Source organism: Coregonus clupeaformis, chromosome 22 (genome assembly GCF_020615455.1).
Source record: "Coregonus clupeaformis isolate EN_2021a chromosome 22, ASM2061545v1, whole genome shotgun sequence".
Classification (NCBI taxonomy): domain Eukaryota; kingdom Metazoa; phylum Chordata; class Actinopteri; order Salmoniformes; family Salmonidae; genus Coregonus; species Coregonus clupeaformis.
The window spans coordinates 957,989-982,844 of NC_059213.1; the positions used below are offsets into that span (position 1 = coordinate 957,989).

General features: G+C 44.1%; 1 protein-coding gene across 5 annotated transcripts in view; it reads left to right on the forward strand.

Moving 5' to 3' along the window:
- Window positions 1-6,826: 6,826 nt before the first annotated feature.
- The window catches only part of znf827 (zinc finger protein 827), an 84,419-nt gene continuing 66,389 nt past the window's right edge, over window positions 6,827-24,856 (forward strand). For all 5 annotated transcript variants that reach the window (XR_006657224.1, XM_041843282.2, XM_045206357.1 and 2 more), the window contains exon 1: window positions 6,827-7,184. Coding sequence is in view for 4 of the 5 variants with exons in the window: in XM_041843282.2 (XP_041699216.2) it covers window positions 7,142-7,184 (43 nt within the window). In the remaining variant the exon portion in view is untranslated. The remainder of the gene's footprint in view (window positions 7,185-24,856) is intronic.

Consider the following 24,856-nt stretch of genomic DNA (forward strand, 5'->3'; position numbering starts at 1 on the left):
CTCGCCTGCACTACCAGTGTTTTGTTACCTATGTGTGTGTGTGTGTGTGTGTTTGTGTTATTTATCTTTGCCAGTGGAAGGTCAACATGAAAAGACTGATAGTAAAATGTAAATATTATTTAGAGCGCTTTCGCACCACGATCCAGCTAATTAGCATTCATTTTCTTTAATGCATTGCTATCTATATTTAATTTACAGTCGCTGGTTTCACTTAAATTCTTTTAACGTTCATTTGAAATTCACAGGTCTCCCTTTTCACACAGGGTCACACATTTTTCCAAAATATATTTTTATTCAGAAGAAGAAAAAAACGTTAAATGCTCGCAATAAAGCTAGAGTACAGTATTTGTGAAAATAAAGAGTGGGGGTCATAATAAGAGGGATGTTCTGGATAAGGAATGAATCGACACACACCCACACACCCACCCACCCACACACACACACACACCCTCAGTCAGTCAGTTCAACAGCAGCGGCACGGAAGTTAATCCAAATTGCGATAGTGGCAATATCCTATTAGGAGCATGGCAATAAAATCAAGCTGGGACTGGGAACATATTAGAGTTATCAGAACATGTTCAGCACGCTCCATTTACACAATGAGCTGGTATTAATCAGGGGGCTCTCTTCCCCTGACATACAGTAGGTACACACACACAACGAGACACATATCATCCACTCAAACAACGGCATACAGTAATACACCAGTATAGCACATTGTATGACACACACACACACACACACACACTGCAGCCAACATTATCAGTGTAACGTTATACAAAGATATATCATACAAGGATGGACACACAATTAATTGAACCTAAATTAAAACCATTCCATGGGTGTTACTGTAGTAGGCCATACAGTACAGTACAGTACAGTACAGTACAGTACACATGTATAGTAACCTTCTAGGGATGACCCTTCAACTAGTCAGGACTGCCCCAGAGGCTAAAATAACTCTGTCCCTGAGTTGAAGGACCCACACTTGCCCCCCCTTTAGGGCCTTAGCAAGACCTCTCCCCCAGTTCACCAGGGGCAACCTAGACTCCTCCTCTGTGTGTGTGTCTGCAGTATGGTGACTGTCTCCCTACTACAGGGGAAGTGTTGAAGGTCAGAGGGCAGGAAATAGGCCACCTGCCTCTGTCACACAGTCGCAGAGAGAAAGAAAGTGTGTGTGTGTGTGTGTGTGTGTGTGCGTGTTTTGGAGGAGTGAGCGAAGCCACACTATTAGACTGAACCGAAGCACGGTGGGTGGGGTGTTATGGAATCTGCATCCCAAATGGCACCCTATTCTCTATATAGTGCACTACTTTTAAGCAGGGGCCTATAGTGTTCTGGTCAAATGTAGTGCATTGTGTAAAGAAATGGGTTGCCATTTGGGATGTGTCCTAAGTCATGTCCTCTCTCCTGTCCTGTGATATTTGGTCAGGGGAGGACAAGGCGAGGCGACAACGGCCCAAACGTCCCCACCGGGGGTGAGAGCTCGGAAGGCAAGAGGGCAAGATAGGGAGCGAGGCCACCTGCTTCTGTCAAACTGTCAGGCCAGCTAGCGAAGGGGTGTGTGTGTGTATGTGTGTGTGTGTGTGTCCAGCGTCAGGGCAGGTGAAGGGAAGGGGGAGACAGTAGAGAGCAAGAGGGGAGAGCAGCATGCGTGTGTGTGTGTCTGTGAGTGTATGATGGACAGTGTGTGTGTGTGTCTGTGAGTGTATGATGGACAGTGTGTGTGTGTGTCTGTGAGTGTATGATGGACAGTGTGTGTGTGTGTCTGTGAGTGTATGATGGACAGTGTGTGTGTGTGTCTGTGAGTGTATGATAGACAGTGTGTGTCTGTGAGTGTATGATGGACAGTGTGTGTGTGTGTGTCTGTGAGTGTATGATGGACAGTGTGTGTGTGTGTGTCTGTGAGTGTATGATGGACAGTGTGTGTGTGTGTGTCTGTGAGTGTATGATGGACTGTGTGTGTGTGTGTGTCTGTGAGTGTATGATGGACAGTGTGTGTGTGTGTGTCTGTGAGTGTATGATGGACAGTGTGTGTGTGTGTCTGTGAGTGTATGATGGACAGTGTGTGTGTGTGTGTATGTGAGTGTATGATGGACAGTGTGTGTGTGTCTGTGAGTGTATGATGGACAGTGTGTGTGTGTGTGTCTGTGAGTGTATGATGGACAGTGTGTGTGTGGTTTGGCTTTACTATCCTTGTGGGGACCAGGGCCCAGATTCACAAAACACTTCTTACGCAAAAACTTAAGAAGCTTCTTAAGAAAGAAAAAAAAAGGAGTTCATAGGATAGTTCGTAAGTGCAATTCCTCAACAATATCTTAAGATTGAATGATATTCTTACGAACTTCTCAAATATCTTCTTACAAATCTTCTTAAGATGTTTGTTGCTAGGCAACAGTTTTAGCTAATTATCTAGCTAGCAATGACAATCATGTTAGCATATTTCTTACTGAGATTACTGTTTTAAAACATGTTCTTGGGTTTAAAATAATCAATACTGAAACTTTCAGATTAAGTTTGTGAGTGAATTAAACATGTTCAATTGCTTTCATGAGCTTTTTCTCTCACCGCCCTGAGTTTAAGACAAGGGTTTAGCTATCTTGGAATTAAGAACATTTCCAATAACTTTATTTTCAACAATCTAATTATTCTTAACTAAGGAGAAACATAAGAAATAGCACAAGAAAATTTCCAATAACCTTTTTGAGGAAAAGCAACTTTTCTTAACTTTCTTCTTAAGTCTATAGTTAAGGGGGAAATGGTAGTTAAGAAGGGGTTAGTTGGGGTATATGGAGTAGTTGGGGTGAGCAGGAGGGGAGGGGTGTGTGAGCTACAAGCTCTTACAGCCTCACGTCAGAATTACACGTTCATCCATGTTTCTCAAATGAAAAATGTGGAAGTTGTTCCAAACAAATGTAAGTTTAGGCATTAACTCAGAATTCTTAAGGTTAGGCATTAACTCCGAATGGTTAAGGTAAGGGTTAAGGTTTGGGATAGGCTTAAAACAAGAATATCAAAACCAACTTTCTATAGCTGGATTCGAACATGCAACCTTTGGATGCTTACGCCCATCCACCATCCCTGTCCACAACGCCCTAGCAAAACCAAAACCTATTTGAAGGTAACAGTGCTCACTGTTACCCCTAGTGGCCGGTTTCCAAGTCATCTCCAGACGTCCTCAGACATGGATGGACGTTGAATACTGACTTGTATCACGGGTGACCTTCCTGGTGTGAGGGGTGTGTGCCTGTGTGTGTCGGGGGGACAGGTGGCATATACCGGACAACACTGGCACCAGCCACCTTGCGACAGTCGCGGCTGGACAGGGGACAGATGTTGCTGTTTACCCCACCAGTGTTAGCCTAGCCTAGAGATATAGCAAGCCTAGCCCAGGCCACACGGGACGGTACGAATAGAGAGAGAGAGAGCAGAAAGTGGAGAAGCCAGGCTCAGGCACCCACCTCCCTCCATCCTTCTATCCTCCGCTGAAGCACCTGAAATTTCCGTTTCGCTAACTGCCACGCCGCTGCAGGGAAGCATTTTAATAAGTCGTATTAATGCCAACTGACAAAATTAGCTGTTTTTAAAAGCAGCGGAACAACGGCAGTTATCAGTAAAGCTAAATGAAATATAATTAGCTAAGGGGATTTTATTTCCTACAAACTGTGCTACTTATATTACATATTATGATATATTATTATTCTATAGGCAGAAATAGGATGAAGGATATTATCTGTGACAGGTGTGATGAGGCCTCCCTGGTTGAGTTGTATTGAGTTTGGGCACTATGTAATATTTATGTATGTATGTAAATTAATGGACAGTACTGACTGCGGCCTAGATGTGGCAAATGTATTTTGTGCCCACCAATAGATTCCCAAGTAATTAGAAAAGTGATTATGAATAACACTTATACTAATGAAGTTCAAAAGCCACTTTTGATTGATTCACTTTCCCTACTCTGTTGTTTTTCTAACTTAGACATTTGACATAGATTGCGGAACCGTTGATAGAGCACGATGTCAGAGCTTTGACCTTTAGGTGCAACCCTGAGTGAGGTCATGCTGGCGTTGCCATGGCTACTATCAGCGGATTGTCTTGTTGCCAGCATTACCTCAGGGGCCTGGCATTGTTGGGGTCAGAGAACAGACTGTGACCTCGCCATGGTGACCAAACTCTACTCAGAGAATAAAAACATGACTGCGGCCAGCCACACTCTCTCTCTTCCTCTCTGTATCTCTCTTTCTCTCTCATGAGTTTATTGCGTAAAATGATCTGGATGAATATGTAATTGTCAAAGAAGGCTTAGTTTCACTAGTTCATCAGGAGTATTATCTGTAAACTTTGTAATCACGACATTCACAGATGTCTAACAGATTGCTCGATAAGATATAGGCTAAAGGCTACCAAAGTATATTTCATGTTTTATGGTATAGATATAAAGTATGTTTTCATGTTTGAATATGTAATTACATGCAGTATATTCGCAACAGCAGGAAATGAAATGATTTGTCTTCAGACTGACTGTACAGAATGTAAATATAGAGAATGAATTGGATGGAAACAACGATGAACATGAAACCCCTCGTTTCCAACTATGCTGTGACCATGCTGGTCGTGGGTGGAGGGAGGGTTGGAGGGAGGGTTGGAGGGGTGGGCAGTCAACACAGCACCTGGTCCCCTGTTAGGAGTGCTCAGTTGCTGGTGCAGGTGAGGCACACACCCCAGCTGTCCACACACACCCACCCACATACACAAAGACAGATATTCACACATGCCTGCGCCTGTACTGGTGTCAGACACCGTATGGTTTAGTCCCTTTCAACACAACACAGGAGTGGAGAGGCTGGAGGTACACCAGAGTTCAACCTACTGCCATGCACATGCACTATGTACAGTGAATGCTCACTAACCTTGGATTTCCTCAACAGAACCTTCTATACAATAACACACGTTTCCATATGTGACGTTCGGCCTATACATACACTGCATGGCAGATAAGGCGGCGGGTAGCCTAGCGGTTAGAGCGTTTGGGCCAGTAACAGAAAGGTCGCTGGTTTGAATACCCGAGGTGACAAGGTGGAAAACCTGCCGATGTGCCCTTGAGCAAGGCACTTAACCCTAATTTGCTCCAGGGGTGACCGTGCTACTAAGGCTGACCCTGTAAAACAACACGTCACTGCACCTATCCAGTGTATGTGACAAAAAAAACAGATTTGTAAAAAAAAAAATTCACAATAGATTCACAATAGAGTATATATCCTTAGGCCTCTTTCTTGTAGTTCTAATGTGGTCATGTGACTTGCATGTGTTCTCTACATATGTCTACTGATTACTGTTACTTGACTAGAACTTGTCCAGCTTCTCTCTGGACCTTTATGATAGATAATAGACATTTTAATCATGTTGTGCTCTTTCCTAATTAGAAAAATGCAAAGCGGCCGTGTCACCTGTGGACATGATACAGGCAGTCCAGCCAGGAGGGCTAATTTGGGCTTCTGCTAATTGCCACGGTAACGAGCCTCCTGCGCCTCTCATAATCTGCATCCCAAATGGCACCCTGTTCCCTATAGAGTGCACTACTTTTTGACCAGAGCCATATGAGCCCTATTGGCTCTGGTCAAAAGTAGTGCACTCTATAGGGAATAGGGTGCCATTTAGGACTATTCTCTCAGAGGGAGGAGGTGGCAAGGGATGGAGGGATGAAGACACAGCTCTCCTCACACACTGAGAGGTGTGAAAGAATGTGCCGGGCCAAGTGAACACAGCCTGCAGGAGTCCAGCAGCAGGAAGAGAGACGGGACAGGCTGCGCTGTGAAAAACTCAACGCCACCACCGCGAGGGAGAGGAATGGAGATTTAGATTTTTTATGTCAGTTTTAATCAACAACGTTGTAATTAAATGTATATGATATGACCCGACGTGGAAATGCAACAAATGAAGGGTAACACAGGTTGTTGTTGTAGTTTAGATTACATGATTTACAGAGGGATGAATTGGGGGTGAACTCAAATCTTTGGTAAACGCCATTGTTATTACATGTACAATGTGACACAAAACACAACATGGAAATGCAATAAAGTGTTGTTTTCTACCTTAGCTACTTCTTTTTTCCACAGAGGAAGGAGTTGTTGTTGAGACCAGGGGAAGTTATACATTTACATTTGAGTCATTTAGCAGACGCTCTTATCCAGAGCGACTTACAGGAGCAATTAGGGTTAAGTGCCTTGCTCAAGGGCACATTGACTGATTTTTCACCTAGTCGGCTCGGGGATTAGAACCAGCGACCTTTCGGTTACTGGCACATGCTCTTAACCACTAAGCTACCTTATAGCACCAGTTATTTACAGTTCATGTGACATATGGCATTGGGGAAAAAAATACAATAGCAAGAAATGAAATGTGTGCATCTGTAGCCTAATGAATATGGAGGTTATGCAAGTGTGAAAATGAAAGGGTTCATTTCAAATGTATGTTTCATGCAATTTAATCATAATTATTATATTTATTTTGGGAAACTGGGGATTCCCATTGGGCTTCTGAATGATTATTCAATCAATAATTTAATTAATTCAGGAAATGTACATTTCACATTTTTAATATTTATTTTTAACGTTTGTGTAATATAAATATAAAATAAAATGCAATCAATATGAAAAATACTGTACTGATACTGTATTTCAGTCTGTCAATGAAATAAAGCTAACTTTGCCTTATTTATTATTTATACACGTTTTTATCAAATAAATGTTTAAAATACGTAGGGGTTTTGCAGTCAGCAATACACCCTGTAAGCTTGGGGGCACCTTGTCCGTTTCTACGCTGCTCTCGCGGGCGAGCTCCTCTAGCGTGTGTGTGCGAGCGTGTCTGCTCTGCTGTTGCTGCCCTTTGATCCCTGCATTAGTGTTAGTTAGGCTCGGAGACACACTTACACAGAGAGCAGCCATAGTCAAGACACGGCAACAACAACAGCACCCTCCTCCTCCTCCTGTGGTCCTGTACCCAACAATACACTTTAAACCGCGAGGACAAGCCAGGTATACAGTCCCTGCCATCACTCTCGCCTACAATCTCAATGGGAAAAAACCTTTTTTCTTCTTATCCCTAAAACAAGGAGGAGAATGTGATAAAAAGGGGGAAAATGCCAAGGAGGAAGCAGGAGCAACCCAAACGCCTGCCTTCACGTAAGTCGTTTGCTGGTTTTGTGCAATTTTAATGGGTCTTCGTGTGTTTTGCGCAGTAGTTTAGGGTTAAAGAGGTGAAACAGACAAAGACACGGCGTAGGTTATTTCTCCTTTTTTAGGTCTGAGCTAGGCAGCCATGTTGTTGGCGATGAGTAACGTTAGCTAGCCAGCGAGTGCATAAGCTGTACGTGGCTTTAATCGAGTATAATCGATAAAGGTCCCCTTTCCCCTAAAGGTTGCGGTCAGATAGCTTGTGTATCGGTTGTATATGGTATAATGTCTGAGCGTTTTCGTTTATCTGTCTGTGCGAGCGAGTCTCTTTCGGGGGAGAAAGGGGAGGATCTGAGAATCTGGCCGCAATAAAATGAAGGGTCAGTCGGATCAGACAAGCCAGACTCCGGGCTAACCATGCCTCAGTGTTCCTAGCAATAGCGCTATCTAACAACGCTCGGTAGCTAACTTCACATTTCTGTTAATATAAACGTCTAACTTTCTCTCTCACCACTCAAAAACGGGTGTACTGGTTCCCTCCGTAGGCGCTCGCTCTGTTTTTACGTCGAGTTCTTGAAAGTCTGGAGAGATTTATTTTGAAGCGGAGGTATTTTCTTCCGCCCAGTTCAGCGAGGTTCATGTCTGTATGCAGGCTATGTCAAAGCCATGGTCGGTCACCTGAAGTTCAGTTTTTTTTCCTTCCCTTTGCAGCCATTCATTGCAGACAGACTACGATCAATAATGCGGGCTAGAGACGCGAAATGGCACTTTCCCCATTTCCCGTTATGTCGTTACTCCGAATGTACATCAGAATGTGCGATTTATGTATATATATATATATATATTGTTCATTTGACCCTGTGTAGCTTGGATGTTTAGATTGTGCTTTTATCAGTCCAGTAATGAAAAGCTGCAATGACACACCTCGGCCGCTAGAGGATGACTTCTAGGTAGAATGTGTGGATCAAATTATCAGAGGAATTGGCTTAGTGGCAATTTCCCCTGCTGTAGTGCAATGTACTGAAGACATGCATAAGAACACGGCTTAATGAGTTATATTGGTATGCAAATGTGATTAATCTCATAAATCAATGATGACTTAATGAATGTACCATAATGACACATATATTTTAAATGTCAAACAATGCAACCATTCAGCGCTATTACCAGCTGTGATCAAAATTGAATTTGTATACTTTGTTGTATAAAGTATACAACATTTGAATACAGTGCAGTAAATATCAATTTAGCATTTGCTGTGCCATAGTGTGAGCTATTCGTGTCCACTCTTTCCACGTGTGAGTATTTAGGCTACTACAAATGTCCACATATCCAGTCCCAGCGTCACGAAACATCCCCAAAATAAGACCATTCTCTCCTCATCCACTGATACAGCATTCAGGTGTTTGACCCAGAGTTGAACTTGGGAAATTGTGTAGGGGGGCTGGGTGAGAGAGAGAGCAGTAGTGAGAGAGTGATATTTGGACAGTAAGCTCTCACTCACATGTTACTGACAGAGAATGTGCGTACCTACAAACGCGACTGGACAGAGCAGGTCATGCTCTGTAGCCTATACTGACACCAGTGGAGGCTGGTGGGAGGACCTATAGGAGGACAGGCTCATTGTAATGGCTGCAATGGAATAAATAATGGTCAAACGTTGTTTCCTGATGTGTTTGATACCGTTCCATTTATTCCATTACAGCCATTACAATGAACCCGTCCTCCTATAGCTCCTCCCACCAGCCTCCACTGACTGACACACCATACAGTACACTGGGCCTCCAACTATTTTGTTCTATTATATGGGTTAGGTCACGTGTCAAACTCATTCCACGGAGGGCCGAGTGTCTGCTGGTTGTCGCTCCTCCTTTGTACTTGATTGATTAATTAAGGTCACTGATTAGTAAGGAACTCCCCTCACCTGGTTGTCTAGGTCTTAATTGAAAGGAAAAAACAAAAACCAGCAGACATTAGGCCCTCCATGGAATGAGTTTGACACCCCTGGGTTAGGTAATGTAATAGACATCATGTAATGGAACAAGACTGGACAGATAGCCTATTTTATGCATTCATTACAGGATTTCATATAATAACAAATTATTTACCTGATATGGATGAAATGACTACTTTTAGGTCTCCATCTATCCTTTCAATAAAATAAATCCTTTTCTCTTTAAGAAGTTGTGGCCAATATTTTACTTTCCCTCCATTCAATCACAAAACTGATACAGGACAAACTTTATTTATGTTATATAGGTTTTCCTCCCACACTGACTGGAAGTCAGTGCCACTTCACCTCATTGGCCGACTGTCTGTTTGTTTTCATTGTTCAACCAACAACACCTACACCGATTGGTCACTTGCCAGGAACAAGCACAATATTGAAGTTCAGATGTCTTCATCTGTACTGAGGCCCTGTGGTGAAAAGGGCACAATAACACACTGCCTTTAAACTGCTAAAGGTGCTTTATCTTAGCCCAGACACATGCAGGTCTAGATATTTGGGGCTGTGTACTCTGCTGTGTGCACTGTGCAGGCCAGGCATCATGCTGTGTATATTAGCATACATGGCGTGTGAGAGAGGACACACACGTACACACACTCACAAGCTGGCCGTGGAGGTCACAGTACAGTACAGCGCCCTCACTCAGACAAGTAAACATGACCTTTGGCGCCACAATGAAAAGGGCCATTCTTTATGATTTTGGTACGTGCATGATTATGTATGTTTAATTCTATTGGCCGATTACTTACTGTAAATATTGACGCTAAAATTATCACTTTGATAAGGCATAGAGATTTTAGATTTGTACGTTTTAAAAGTAGTACCCTTTTATTTACAAGTGTAGATCATGCTAGAGGTTGGTTTTGAAATATCGTCAACGCAAGCATCATTCTTTCAGGCACAGAGGTTTCTAGGTCATTGGTCATACTTATGTTATGTCACCAAATATTACTTCCAAAACCTCTCCCAACTGTTGATAATTTCGCAACCACTCTGAAGTAGCTTTAGGCTATAGGGCCTATCTCCTGAATAAATGTTGAAGTAGGCTTAAATCAAGATATGGATACGAATTGTAAGCTAAAAATATACGAGAGAGAGACCCGATCATGAATGGCAAAAGGTCAGGGGCACTGGGAGAGCGAGAGAGGGAGACATTTTCTCCTCTCCCTGTCTCCTCTGCTGGTTCCTCAGGTTATCTGCATTTGAAATGGAGGGATTTTAGCCCCTGCCTCTACCGCCATTGACCGACCGGGTGCTCTTTTCCTTTCCTCCTCACCACCAGCCAATGGCTGGGTGGTTCTGTACCTTACTGTAATGGCGGGTCACTGGCGCCCTTCCACTTTCTATGATTATAATGACCTTGGCGGGGCCGGGGCTTGAAAACATTGGATTAAGGGGAAAGGAAAATGAGGGGAGGTTTCCATTTTGCTCTTGGCATCAAATTTGTGGGGAATTTTTTGCCAAGAATCCCCCTCCGCCACTTTCCACCCCCCACCACCCCTCAACTTGATGTGGCTCGGGCTCTCTCATGGACCGCGGTGTCGGCCGACTGGAGCTGAAGCGAATAATGATACACCGGCTTTCACTTAGAAATGAATTAAAGGGCAGGAGGAAGGTGGTGGGAAGCTTCCTTCAGCATACGCTTACATAGAGGGGAGTTTGAGACCCGCCGCGTTCAACACCATTCAGATTCAGTGGGTAGGCCTAAAACTGGCCCCATTCAGTCTCTCCATGACTTGATGGAGAATTGAATGGATTGTAATTGGGAGGCCGCTACAGCGGTTGATTTTAAATGAAAGTTGGTGGGGTAAGTTAACTTTATAATGGGCCTTGTTCCAGAGAAGCTTCTGGGGTTTGATCAATACACATTTGAAATGTGTTGTTGCTAGCTGCATCAAACAGGTAGGCTGGCTGACAATACCAAGGCCTACAGGTGTTGTTGTCAGGATTCCAATGGGCATCCACTAGGGTTGGGCGGTATCCAGATTTTCATACCGTCATACTGTTTCTGTACCAACCATTACTGAGTCAAAATATCTTTTTTTTAATGCACAAAACAATTTAAGCAACAGGGATCTTTATCCAGGAGGGCATTGAAGGTCTCTGTTGTAACCAATAAGCTTTATCTTGACATCTAGCCACTTAGTTAGCAAACCAAATGCATAGCTGGAGCCCTGAGCTGGATATAATTTATTTGACACAGCTTATATTTCTTATAGCTATACTGAACAAAAATATAAATGCAACATGGAACAATTTCAAAGGTTTTACTGAGTTACAGTTCATATAAGGAATACATTCATTAGGACCTAATCTATGGATTTCACACATGACTGGGCAGGGGTGCAGCCATGGGTGGGCCTTGAGGGGCATAGGCCCACCCAGTTGGCAGCCAGGCCCACCCACTGGGGAGCCAGGCCTAGCCAATCAGAATGAGTTTTTTTCAACAAAAGGGCTTTATTACAGACATAAATACTCCTCAGCACCCCTCCACCCGCCCTCAGATGATCCCACAGGTGAAGAAGCCGGAGGTGGAGGTCCTGGGCTGGTGTGGTTACACGTGATCTGTGGTTGTGAGGCCTGTTGGACGTACTGCCAAATTCTCTAAAACAATGTTGGAGGCAGCTTATGGTAGAGAAATTAACATTAATCTGGCAACAGCTCTGGTGGATATTCCTGCAGTCAGCATGCCAATTGCACGCTCCCACAAAACTTGAGACATCTGTGGCATTGTGTTGTGTGACAAAACCGCACATTTTAAAGTGGCATTTTATTGTCCCCAGCACAAGGTGTACCTATGCAATGATTATGCTGTTTAATCAGCTTCTTGATATGCCACCTGTCAGGTGGATGGATTATCTTGGCAAAGGAAAAATGCTCACTAACAGGGATGTAAACAAATTTGTGCACAAAATTTGAGAGAAAGAAGCATTTTGTGCATATGGAACATTTCTGGGATTTTTTTTATTTCAGCTCATGAAGCATGGGACCAACACTTTACATGTTGCGTTTTTATATTTTTGTTCAGCGTATATTTAACTTATCGTTATAAGAAGTGGCGTAGCATCCCCATCCCCAAAACATTTTAAATAAAATACAAAATATATATCTAATTTTATATGTTTTTACGGTATTGAAAATCATACGGCGGTATTTCAAAATACCCTAGTATACGGTATAAATGGTATATCGCTCAAGCCTAGCATCCACTGAGAATTTCCAATGCCCTGACTAATTACAAAAACGTGTCTGATAAGCAACTCGCTTCACAATAACTTCAGGGGGCTACTTGTGAGTAATTAACTCTGTTTTGGGCACACTTTTCATCAAGTGTCAAACTCACCATAGGTGCTAAGCAGGTAATTTAATCTAGGATTTCTTCATGCCCAACAAAAGGGACTCAGGGAAGCATAATATGCAAATCTCCTAAAGTAATTATTTAGGGATGCCCATTGCCTTCCCCCATAATACTTATTCAGTTAGGCCTAATTAGAGAGGTTGCTTGACAAAGATCCAGGGATGACTTCCCCTCCTGATTGTCAGCCATGACACTTGATCTGGTCTCTCTCAAACGACATCTTCATTCATTTTGCATTGACCTAATTAACAGAACGAATGAACTGTCCACCATGTCCACTAGGAGGCCTAAAAATACATCACAAAAGTTACCAGCAATCTGTTCCACACAGTACCTACCTGGTCTCAATCAACCCCCAAACCCCCTCCCCCCTTCCTACTGCTCCGTGTGGAATGGAAGTGCATCAGCGTGCCTTAGCCTTGGTAACGATTTTCTCCGTGTTGACAAGCCACGACCGGGAGATGTACAGCTTTGGAGAGCAGCCCTTTGGCTACGGCGTAGCCCCGGCACTGAGTAATACCAATCTCACAGGAGTGTAGCACAGGCTCTCAGTTGGCCGCAGTTCATAAGGAACGGCGAACAGCTCGCTGGTGCAGCTGGGGAAAGACTGAGGGAGGGGAAGAGAGAGGGAGAGTGTTGGAGGTGGTGGGGAAGCTGCTAAGAGCTCTGGGCGGTTTTCTCTGTTGTTGTACCACACAAGTGCATCTAGGGCCCTGCAGGACAGGGCTTTAACAGGCGTGAGGGATGGAGAGATATAGAGAACGAGAGAGAGGAGGGAGGTCTGGGGAGCAGGAAGCTCTAGTCGGCCAGTCGTGCCAGACTGCTGCCTCTGCTTCTAAACAGGGATGTGATTTATTATCGAGGCTCGTTTCACTCTTAAAAGAGAGATGGAAATTACATCGCAGAGAATTAGAGAGCGCCCCTAAATTGTCTCTGAGAAGAAAGCCATAGCTGTAGGCGTGGGGAGATTTTGGAGCATGTGGTACGCGTCTAACTGGTGCGTGAAATCAGAGGAGGGTTTTTTGCTTAGGTTGGCATAGATTTGTCTTTCCTTTGGTGGTGAGGAGGCCTTTTTAGTTTAGATAATGGATACTGATTCGGTCACTGCGTTTGATGGCCCTTGCCAAGGGGCCAGTCTTGGTTGCCCTTTAAAACCAAATAACTGTACTCCACTCTCTATGTTGCCAGGTTTGAAATACATGATCATTTTATGTAGCTCTACTGTCTTGATATATGTTGTTGTTAGGGGGGGCTTAAAATGGCTCTTGGCCAACACGCTGATCTTGTCGCCCTGACGGAGTGCACTCTAGCACGGCGGAGAGTGTGATGACCTCACTTCCTGTGTGGGTGGAAGGGAGGCCAGGAGGCCCCCACACTTGCCTGGCTCTTGTTAGCCTTTGGCAGCAGCAGCCAGGCAAACTCTGTCCTCTCTGGTCTGGAAGTCAGTACTAGGCTTGGGTGGTATCCAGATTTTCATACCTTTCTTCTGTCATCCTGGGATTTACGGTATAGCTCACAAGGGGACGCTAAAAACACAAAAAAGCCCATTGGGCATGTATTACCAGAATGCTAACAGAATTAGCACAAGTTATATCGAAATCACATAGACGCTGTTAGCTAAATGCTAACAAGCGAAAACGAACAAACTAATTGCAAAGACAAGCAAATCCAGCTCATAAAGTTATACAATCATAGCTAGTAGCTACCAAATGTTGTTTTCGGTGAGTGTGGACATGTGAAACTGAACAAGAGAAATTGTGCAAATGAACAAAGTTGTGATGCATGCTTTTTTGAAGGAAGAGCAGCATGTGTACCTGGAGGAGAATGGAGGAGGAAAAAAAACGCAAGTAGGAAGCACTGGGACAAAATGGCAGCTGTACAGATAACTCACCAAGAGATCTTTTACTTCTCAAACACGGCAGGAAAAGGATTCCCTTTTCCCGCGCTATATTCAAATGCCAGAATGCATTCTACAAATGGTGAAATAGGCAAAGTATGATAATAACACAACAACAACTGATGGCAGTAGCTAACAGCTGTAGAAAACTAGCCAGCTAACCTCTGTAGCTAGTCAGCAAGCTAGCAAGCAATGCTAAAGAGATGGCAAATGGGTTAGCATAACTCTAATAGTTTTTCTAAACATTAGCTAGCTGGCTAGCATTTATGAGTCCAGCAAACATGTTCCTCACGCGCTCCTCCTGAAGTGGTCAGCCAGATCTGAACACAATCCGACCACAAAGCGACTTTTGTGCATCTAGTCCTGTCTTTTCAATGCGATCTTCGTATTCTGATAGCAGAAGTCGCATGTAAGTGTCAAGTGTAGACATGACCAGAGACTCGCCGAGAGATATAGACTCACCAGCTCCCACTTTCTCCCGTTGTGCTATTTACAAACACGTGACAGGCTGAACTGTTTCAAAATGTAAAATAGTGTGACAGGTGAAATTAGGAACGCAGTGTGCTTTTTCTCCTAACGTATTACACAAGTTGACTGCAGGTATTAACTTAAAAAGTAGCTACAAATATTCACATTTATTTGAAAACTTTGTTGAAATCTTTTTGACTGTATGGAAAAAACATCCCGTGGCTTTTTCCAAATACCCAGGTATACGGTATATATGGTATACTGCCCAAGTCTAGTCAGTACCTCCTTCCACAACACTGTACTGTACAGTTACATTGAGCAGCGAAGAGCGAGGCTGCCACACTAATGCGTTTAACTAGCCAGGCTAACAGCTGTCTCTGGCTGCTTTGTGGGGGGCTTTGGGGCCTTGATGGGGGCAGTTTTATTGCCAGGGGAGATTCAAAGTGCCAGGAACGAACGAGGCAGGACAGAGGGACCGAGGCAGTCAGGCCAGGCAGATGCAGAGTAGTGGGACCACACGGTATAAAAGGCTCTCAAGGGAAACAATATATCACATCCAGATAGAGAGAGAGAGGAAGATTTTGGCTGTGTTAAAACAAAGCACCACTCCAGCCCAGATAAGTTAAATTAATCGACGTGAAGTCATCTCTGTGAAAGCCATTGTCAGTGGCGGGTGGGACGAGTGGAGGTTATTTACGACGCTAAAACACAGGTGAGTACCTGACACTGATGATTCTGTGGCTGCCACGTGCGGAGAATGCCCTTCCATTTTGCACAATGCAGATGATGACTTTACGACGTCTTCTGAATGAATAGCTGTAACCTTGAGGTAGAGATGCTCAGGTTCTCTAGCGTCATCCCATTGTTGTCTAAACAAGGGCATTATGGCATCTGATTAGTCCTCGTCACGGTAATGAGATAATTGCATTATTGGACATCTAGTACTAGACCAGTATTACTCATCATGATGCCTAAGACATTCTTATTAGCCAGATATAACTCATCATCAACAAAATGAAGATAAAATGCAAAAAAATAATCTGGAAATCAGGATAGCGTCTAAAAAACCTTTTAAGTTGATAATGAGAAGGGTTTAGTTGGAGGAATCAGTCAGTGATTGCCTCTTTCTGTTCCTGGATTCCCAGTGTGTTCTCAATGGACAGTCAGTCAGTTGTTGGTTCAGATTGCTAGGGCTGCATTCCCAAATGCCACCCTATTCCCTACATGGTGCACTACTTTTGACCAGAGCCCTATGGGCCCAGGTCAAAAGTAGTGCGCTATATAAGGAATAGGGCGCCATTTGGGACACAGCCTAGGTTATTAATCCCTGTACTCTACGGGGAGTGGTCAGCACCAGATGTATTGACACTTCCTACCAGAAGGTTTTCTAGATTAGCAGCAAATCCTCCCTGAAAAAAACCTTATTTGGCACGCACAGCCAGACTTTGTGTTCGTCAACTCTGGGCCAAAGGAAGCATCCCAGCCATCCATCCCTCCTCTTGTTCCTATCCTCCTCTCTCCTTCTGGTCCTTTGGCCAGGAACCACCGCTTCCTTTTTTGGCGGGGATGTACATTTTGTTGTTCTCATGTAGCATCTCTTGTGAGAGCCAGTGGATTGACCTTGATGACCCTCCCAGTCAGTGATGAGGTCTTCAGAAACAAGACATTTCCAACCCACTGTACCCGGAGGGCTTAAGTGATGGTTGTCATAGCGATCGTTATGCCACATAGAACAGCCTCTCTCACGGGTGAAAGACGATGACAAAGCTTTGAATGCGGCATCTTTCAGGTCACAACCTGGTTATGACGGAGGCAGACGGAACCAGAAAAGACTGGATGGATATGGTTGCGGTGCACACAAGACAAACAACAGACGTACATCAATGTCTGGTCTGTATAGATTTCAGGTTAGGAATTGAGATCGACATTATCTGCCACGCAGGCCATGTCTTTCATAGCTTGAGGAAAAAGCGAGATGGGTATTGGTCTGTGTTCCAAATGGCACCCTATTCCCTACACAGCCTACTGGCCCTGGCCAAAAGTAGTGCACTATGTATGGAATAGGGTGCCATTTGGGATGTAGCCTAGGTGTGACGGCGAGCAGCGGAGGGCGAACAATGCCTCTTCATTCCCACTGGCTGCCCTGGCCAGGCGTTTTAACATGGAGATTGGAAACAGAAACACCCCCCCCTTCCTCTCTTCCTCCCCTGGACCTGCATGCAAATGAAGGTTAGCCTCTCCTGCTGTGCCACTGCGATTCTTCCCTCTTTTTTCTCTCCTTTTTCTAATAGACGCAAACTGTCTCTGACTCCCCCCTCCTCCTCCTCTATTCCTAGGGAAGAGGAAGAAGGAACCGGGACCAATCCTGATTAGTGTCCCTGTCCTGAGTGACAGGCTCGAATCCAGGCAGGCACTGCCGCAGGCACCTCTGCCAAACTGCTGTCAACCCAATACCACCATAGAAAAAGCCATATTTTTTCCCCAATTCATTCGCCCCCCCAGGTCTCTATCTCTGGGCTCTTTGCTCCATGCTCACTCGCTCTCCCCAGCTCTCATACACACAGACACACATAGTCTCTCTCTTACACTGTCTCTTACACCCATAGTGTTGTCAGTAACACACATAGCTTTACTTTCTCACAACCACCCACCATCTCTTTCTCTCGCTCTCTTTCTCTCGCTCTCTTTCTCTCGCTCTCTTTCTCTCGCTCTCTCTTTCTCTCGCTCTCTTTCGCTCTCTCTCTGGGGGTGACTGGCTGCTGTAGTGTGACCGGTCGACCGTGTTCTTGTGCCAGTGGGCTCAATGTGATTTACGCTGGCTGGCTGGAGGACCGCCCCCCTCCCCCTTGTGTCCCCTCTCCATCTCCCCCTGCCTCCCCTGTCTCATACAGTATGTCCCACCTCCCATACACACACACACTGCGCTCTGCTCTCTCACTCCTCTCTGTGTCTAAGTGGGCAGCCTGCCCCTCAGTGTGTTTGCCAGAATGCTACGTACTAGTGGTGCTAGCTATGTTAGCGTCATTGTGCTACTTACAGTAAGCCCACCTCTTAGGGGTCATCACTAGTTACCACAGCCACAAAGTCATAATTATGTCTAAACCCTGCCTATTTCTACAATTTATTTTCTTAAAATATGATTTTAAACCTAACCTTAACCACACTGCTAACCTTTAAGCCTAACCCAAACCTGAAATTAAGACCAAAAAGCAAATGTTTGTTTTCATGAAATGATATAGCCAATTTTGACATTATGGTAACTAGTGACAGCCACCTCTTAGTCTTGACGTCAGTCCTCCTGTTGTTTTACCATTCACAGGGCTGTATCTGTTCTGTTCTGGAACAGTGTTGTGTCATGACACCCATATCTACTACAGGAAGGTCTTGGCAAATTACCCCCAAAGTCATGTTGTTGATACCAAATTTATGGGATGGATGCTGGCAAGGTTCCCCTTCGGTAATTATTTATAGTCCTAAATTGTAGTGTGATGAAGTGTTCACATACTCTACATAGGAACTCTACAGCAATATCATACTGTAGCCTAAATTTAGACTTTACTGTATTTTTGGCACAGTGAGTGAACTGTGCTTAGGGCTGTTGTGGTGACCGTATTACCGCCACACCGGCAGTCATGAGTCATGACCGCAGTCAAATTCCACTCTGGACATGCTCACTAACGACCGTCAGGTTGCTAATGGCCTGGTACTCAGCGCTCTATTGTCCCTCTAACCACATTAAACACTATCATCAAAACAGTATCATGCTTTTGAAGAAAGAAGTTCAACAACTGGTTGAAACTGAGTGGAAAATATGGTCGTTGTGGATGTTGTTTTCAAAGCCAAACACAACTAAATGGACAGCGCTTTAAGTTGATGATTAATTCAAAACACCCATACGCGTATTAAAGTTTATGAATATGCATAGGCCTATATATGAGCCCATATGCCTATATATGGATACCACGAAATTGGGGAGAAAAAGTGGTAAAAATAAAAAATATGGCCTCATCTTTTTAAGTGGGAGAAGTTGCACAATTGGTGGCTGACTAAATACTTTTTTTCCCAACTGTATATATATAAACAAAATATTTTGGTTAATTGCAGATGTTATCGCAGGTGCAGTGAAATGCTTGTGTTTCTAGCACCAACAGTGTAGTAATACCTAGCAATAATAATAATAATAATAATAATAATAATAATAATAAAAGTAAAAAATACACACATAATCCAGAAAAAAATCTAAATTAAGAAATACAAATACAGTGCATTCGGAAAGTATTCAGACCCAGATCCAAACGCCATGCGCTACCAACTGAGCTACACAGGACTAACTAAAGTTGCGAAATAACTCTAAATCTAGCATATAGGACCTGTTTTAAATGATCATTTTTATGCTCAACATTGCCACTTCATATGCGCACTCACTCCGGAAGGGAGTGTGTGGTGTATATTAAATGGATTTATGAGACTTTTTTAAATGTAGATGTTCCAAAGGCGCACACCAGCGGCTTGTATGGAGGCCTGGAGATGCTAAATGTGTTTATGGTAATTTAGGTCAATTACCGTGATACCGACATCATTTGCATGACAATAACCGTCTGACCAAATGTCATGACCTCCACAGCTCTAACTGTACTCCATTAGTCTACATAGCCTACATACGTACTAGTATCTATGATTGGTGACATAGTGACATAATAATAATAATAATAATAATAATAGTGAGGATGCTAAGGGAATGTCGGTGTATTATTGACATTAATTCTTAGCACTGCGACATGGCTGTAATGAGACAGAATTATTCCCATTGATTTACATTTAAAAGCTAGTTGTCCGCCAACCTCTGCGAAATAGGCCTGGCTTTGTGGTGGTTGCCAAATCTGAAGCAACTTTGGACTGTAGGACACTGAAACTGTTGTTTTCACCTGAGTGTAGTAACCTAGGACTGGCCTATATCAAAATGGGCTATCTACCAAATATGCAAGTGGCATTAAAAGTATAGCCTAGTCAATGTAGCCTACCTGGGCTGGGTTTCAGAAAAGCATCGTAGCACTAAGATAATCTTTTGTCCATTTAGTTTCTTAGTGCTACGACGCTTTTGGGAAACCCAGCCCTGACCTCTTTTCAGTGGTTGTAGTTTCTATGACAACTGTATCCTATCAACTGTCCTTGTGACCTTTTCACTATTCTGAAAATAATGCAAATGTGGTATTAAGCGTCATAATGTATCCTCGTCTTATAGCTTCCACTGTGTACTACTGCTACTTGTTATCGTTCACCATGGTAATGTTTAGGCTGAATCAGGGTATAAAATTAACTTTTTGGTCCACCAGCCACTGTGGCAGGTAGATATAAAAAATCTACCAGCCACTCAGGTTTTTTACCAGCCAAAATATCCCCAAAATATATATTTTCTGTGACCCGAGTCACCAGAATATCACAGATGAGACAAAACATTTCACCTGTCCCTTTAAGGGCGGGAATAGGCTATATACTGTAGTTCTTTGACTTTGTACGATATTAATTTACCAGCTTTGAAACAAGACTGCAGAAATACTTTGAAAACAGCTACTGCAGCATTCATTTTACTCTAAATGTGATCATACATGACTGTTTTTATTCACAAATGCGAGTGAAATGCCCGCACTGTGGAGCCCTGACCACCCGCCAACGTGGCTGGTGAAATAGACATCTTACCCGTCAATGCCAAAATCTACCCGCATTTGGCAGGTGGCGGGTGTTAATTTTAGACCCTGGGCTGAATGGTAAATTAAGAAATACCCTGTTAATTGCAATTACAGGCACTCGGTGAGAACTGAGTAGCCTATTTCTGTAGTGAAAGTGTATGTGTGTGTGTCTCCCTGGCGGTAGTTTTTTTTGTGCTCTGTGAGGAGTTTTGACACATCTAAGATTATGGGCATGTGTTGTTTCTGTAACGTGAAAAAATCTACATTCTAAAAATGGACGGGAAAAATAAACGCGGGTGCAAAGGGCGCTCCATCTGCGCTGAGGAATTTCAGAGGTCTGGGGGCCTGGAGTCGACTCATTCTCTTCCAAGAACACTTCTCCTTCCTCTTTCACCTCTGGCACGAGGCCCGAAGTACCCACAAACTGCCGGGGCCAAGGCCAACAGTACACAGATGGTAATATGCTGCACTACATTTCAATTCGACGGACAGAACCGAACCACAGTCATTACTGTATAGCAGGGGTTGGCAACAGGCGGCCCACAGGCCAAAACCAGGCCGATTTTTTGGGGGGCTGTAAAATAGGCAGGAATTCCGCTAAATATTAGTTTAATTTAGGAAATCTGTTTCGAAGTATTCCCACATAGAAAAATACATATGTGATTGTGTCTGTAATCAAGGTATGAAATGATTGTTATTTTCCAATACAATCTCTTTTTGGGATTAGTTGTGGTCAATTTGCAGTGTACAAATTATTATAATTATTTTCGGCCCCCTGACTATTCGCTATGACAATAATTGGCCTGTAGCTGAATTGAGTTGCTGTATAGTGTATATACAGTGGGGAGAACAAGTATTTGATACACTGCCGATTTTGCGGGTTTTCCTACTTACAAAGCATGTAGAGGTCTGTAATTTTTATCATAGGTACACTTCAACTGTGAGAGACGGAATCTAAAACAAAAATCCAGAAAATCACATTGTATGATTTGTAAGTAATTAATTTGCATTTTATTGCATGACATAAGTATTTGATACATCAGAAAAGCAGAACTTAATATTTGGTACAGACATCTTTGTTTGCAATTACAGAGATCATACGTTTCCTGTAGGTCTTGACCAGGTTTGCACACACTGCAGCAGGGATTTTGGCCCACTCCTCCATACAGACCTTCTCCAGATCCTTCAGGTTTCGGGGCTGTCGCTGGGCAATACAGACTTTCAGCTCCCTCCAAAGATTTTCTATTGGGTTCAGGTCTGGAGACTGGCTAGGCCACTCCAGGACCTTGAGATGCTTCTTACGGAGCCACTCCTTAGTTGCCCTGGCTTTGTGTTTCGGGTCGTTGTCATGCTGGAAGACCCAGCCACGACCCATCTTCAATGCTCTTTCTGAGGGAAGGAGGTTGTTGGCCAAGATCTCGCGATACATGGCCCCATCCATCCTCCCCTCAATACGGTGCAGTCGTCCTGTCCCCTTTGCAGAAAGCATCCCCAAAGAATGATGTTTCCACCTCCATGCTTCACGGTTGGGATGGTGTTCTTAGGGTTGTACTCATCCTTCTTCTTCCTCCAAACACGGCGAGTGGAGTTTAGACCAAAAAGCTCTATTTTTGTCTTATCAGACCACATGACCTTCTCCCATTCCTCCTCTGGATCATCCAGATAGTCATTGGCAAACTTCAGACGGGCCTGGACATGCACTGGCTTGAGCAGGGGGACCTTGCGTGCGCTGCAGGATTTTAATCCATGACGGCGTAGTGTGTTACTAATGGTTTTCTTTGAGACTGGTCCCAGCTCTCTTCAGGTCATTGACCAGCCATTGACTGCCGTGTAGTTCTGGGCTGATCTCTCACCTTCCTCATGATCATTGATGCCCCACGAGGTGAGATCTTGCATGGAGCCCCAGACCGAGGGTGATTGACTGTCATCTTGAACCTCTTCCATTTTCTAATAATTGCACCAACAATTGTTGCCTTCTCACCAAGCTGCTTGCCTATTGTCCTGTAGCCCATCCCAGCCTTGTGCAGGTCTACAATTTTATCCCTGATGTCCTTACACAGCTCTCTGGTCTTGGCCATTGTGGAGAGGTTGGAATCTGTTTGATTGAGTGTGTGGACAGGTGTCTTTTTATATAGGTAACAAGTTCAAACAGGTGCAGTTAATACAGTTAATGAGTGGAGAACAGGAGGGCTTCTTAAAGAAAAACTAACAGGTCTGTGAGAGATGGAATTCTTACTGGTTGGTAGGTGATCAAATACTTATGTCATGCAATAAAATGCAAATTAATTACTTAAAAATCATACAATGTGATTTTCTGGATTCCGTCTCTCACAGTTGAAGTGTACCTATGATAAAAATTACAGACCTCTACATGCTTTGTAAGTAGGAAAACCTGCAAAATCGGCAGTGTATCAAATACTTGTTCTCCCCACTGTAGCTTACGCTAGCAGCTACCCCCGGATGAGAGTGTGATCTAGGCCAGGGTTTCCCAAACTCGGTCCTGGGGCTCCCCCTGGGTGCATGTTTTGGTTTTTGCGCAAGCACTACACAGCCGATTTGAAATAATCTAAGCTTGATGATGAGTTGGTTATTTGAATCAGCTGTGTATTGCTAGGGCAAAAACCAAAACGTGCACCCAGGGCGGCCCCAGGACAGAGTTTGGGAAACCCTGGTCTAGGCTAGCTCCTGAGCCACCATGAACGAAGGGTTTTCCAGTTTCCACTTCCCCCATGTTATCTATGTCAGAGACTGGAAACTGGAGTATCCATTTTGGCTCTGACATGGAAAAAGTTGATGGATGGGTTTGTGGTTTAAGAGTGGGTTATATACAGAGTTGTGTGTGGACATAAGCCTACTATAGGTGTGTAGATGATTTAGAGTGTGGGCTACTAGGCTACTTTCTAACTCGGGTTGTTAAAAGCACAGTTCTAGTTAAGTGCTGTATTTTTAAACTGGCAAATGCCTGGTGGTGCTCCCAGAACTCCAAAGGGCATGAACCCTTTTGAGTTTGCCCACACATCACCATCCCTCTGAGCCTGGATCAGTGAGCTGTACTGAGAGCTGAATATCTCAGTCTTTATCTCTTTCAATCACTGATCTCAGACCAGTCTCTCACTCACAACATGGATCAAGTCCCCTTGGGCTCTGGTCAAATGGAGTGCACTATAAAAGCAGTGTACTATACAAGGAATAGGGTGCCATTTTGGACTCGACCTCAGAGAAACCCACGGGTGCATTACCGGTGTATGAACCTTGGAGTATTTATGACAAACAGCTGAATAGTCAGTCAGTGACATGGTGCCTTTTGTAAAGTGGGATGTATCGTGATAGATGCACTCCAACAATTATTTCACCCTTTTCCCCAAAAGAAAAGGAGGGAAAATGTCCACTTAACAGATTGATGTCCCGTATAAAGTCCTACGAAGGGGCTTTGAATTTACAACCGCCGGTTCCGGCACAACCAGCTGGTTATATTTAGTCTGTGTGGGTTTTTTTTCACTCGCTCTCACACACACACAAGCACACTGTCTTTTTCCAACAGGACAAACTGAGAGAGAGGGAAATACTGAGGAGAAGAGGAAGAGGGAGAGATCCTGACAGAGCAAGAGAAGGAAAAAAAGGAAGTCTGTTGTTGAAGTTCCAATGAATGGAATTACCTTCCTCTCCGGGATGGAGCGCTAACTGTTAGTGGTTTACAGCGACGTGAGCCTGCTGGTGGATAGAGCTAGCTGAGGTCTCTCCCACCATATTGTCCGGCGGCGCACGCTAATAAGGCAGGAGCCCTGACCACAGGGCGCGCTCATTAGCATAGCCCGCGGACATGGCAACCCCCGCCAGGTCTCAGCATGGACACTTAATTACCGCCACAGCGCCTTCTCATTTCTACACTCCTCCTCCTCACTACACTCACCCCTCCTCCCTTGTAGTACACCCCTCTAATCTTCCCTCCACCCCCGGTTCCTCCTTCCCCCTCGTACAGTATACACCCCCTAACCCAGGCCAACAGCAGCCATCCACTCCGAGTCAAAGGAGAGCATGCTGGGATAGCCCAGGTGTGGCTAAAGCTGTGCTGGCTGTGTGGTGTGTTCCATTGCTGTGCTGGATTTAAATAGCCTGTCCGAGTGGTGGACTTGACCGTCACAGGTCTTGAACCCACCCCCTTCATATTCTACTTATGTCTCTGTCTCTCTCCGTGTGTCTCTCTCTCTGTCTCTCTCTCTCTCTGTCTCTCTGTCTGTCTATCTGTCTGTCTGTCTCGCTCTG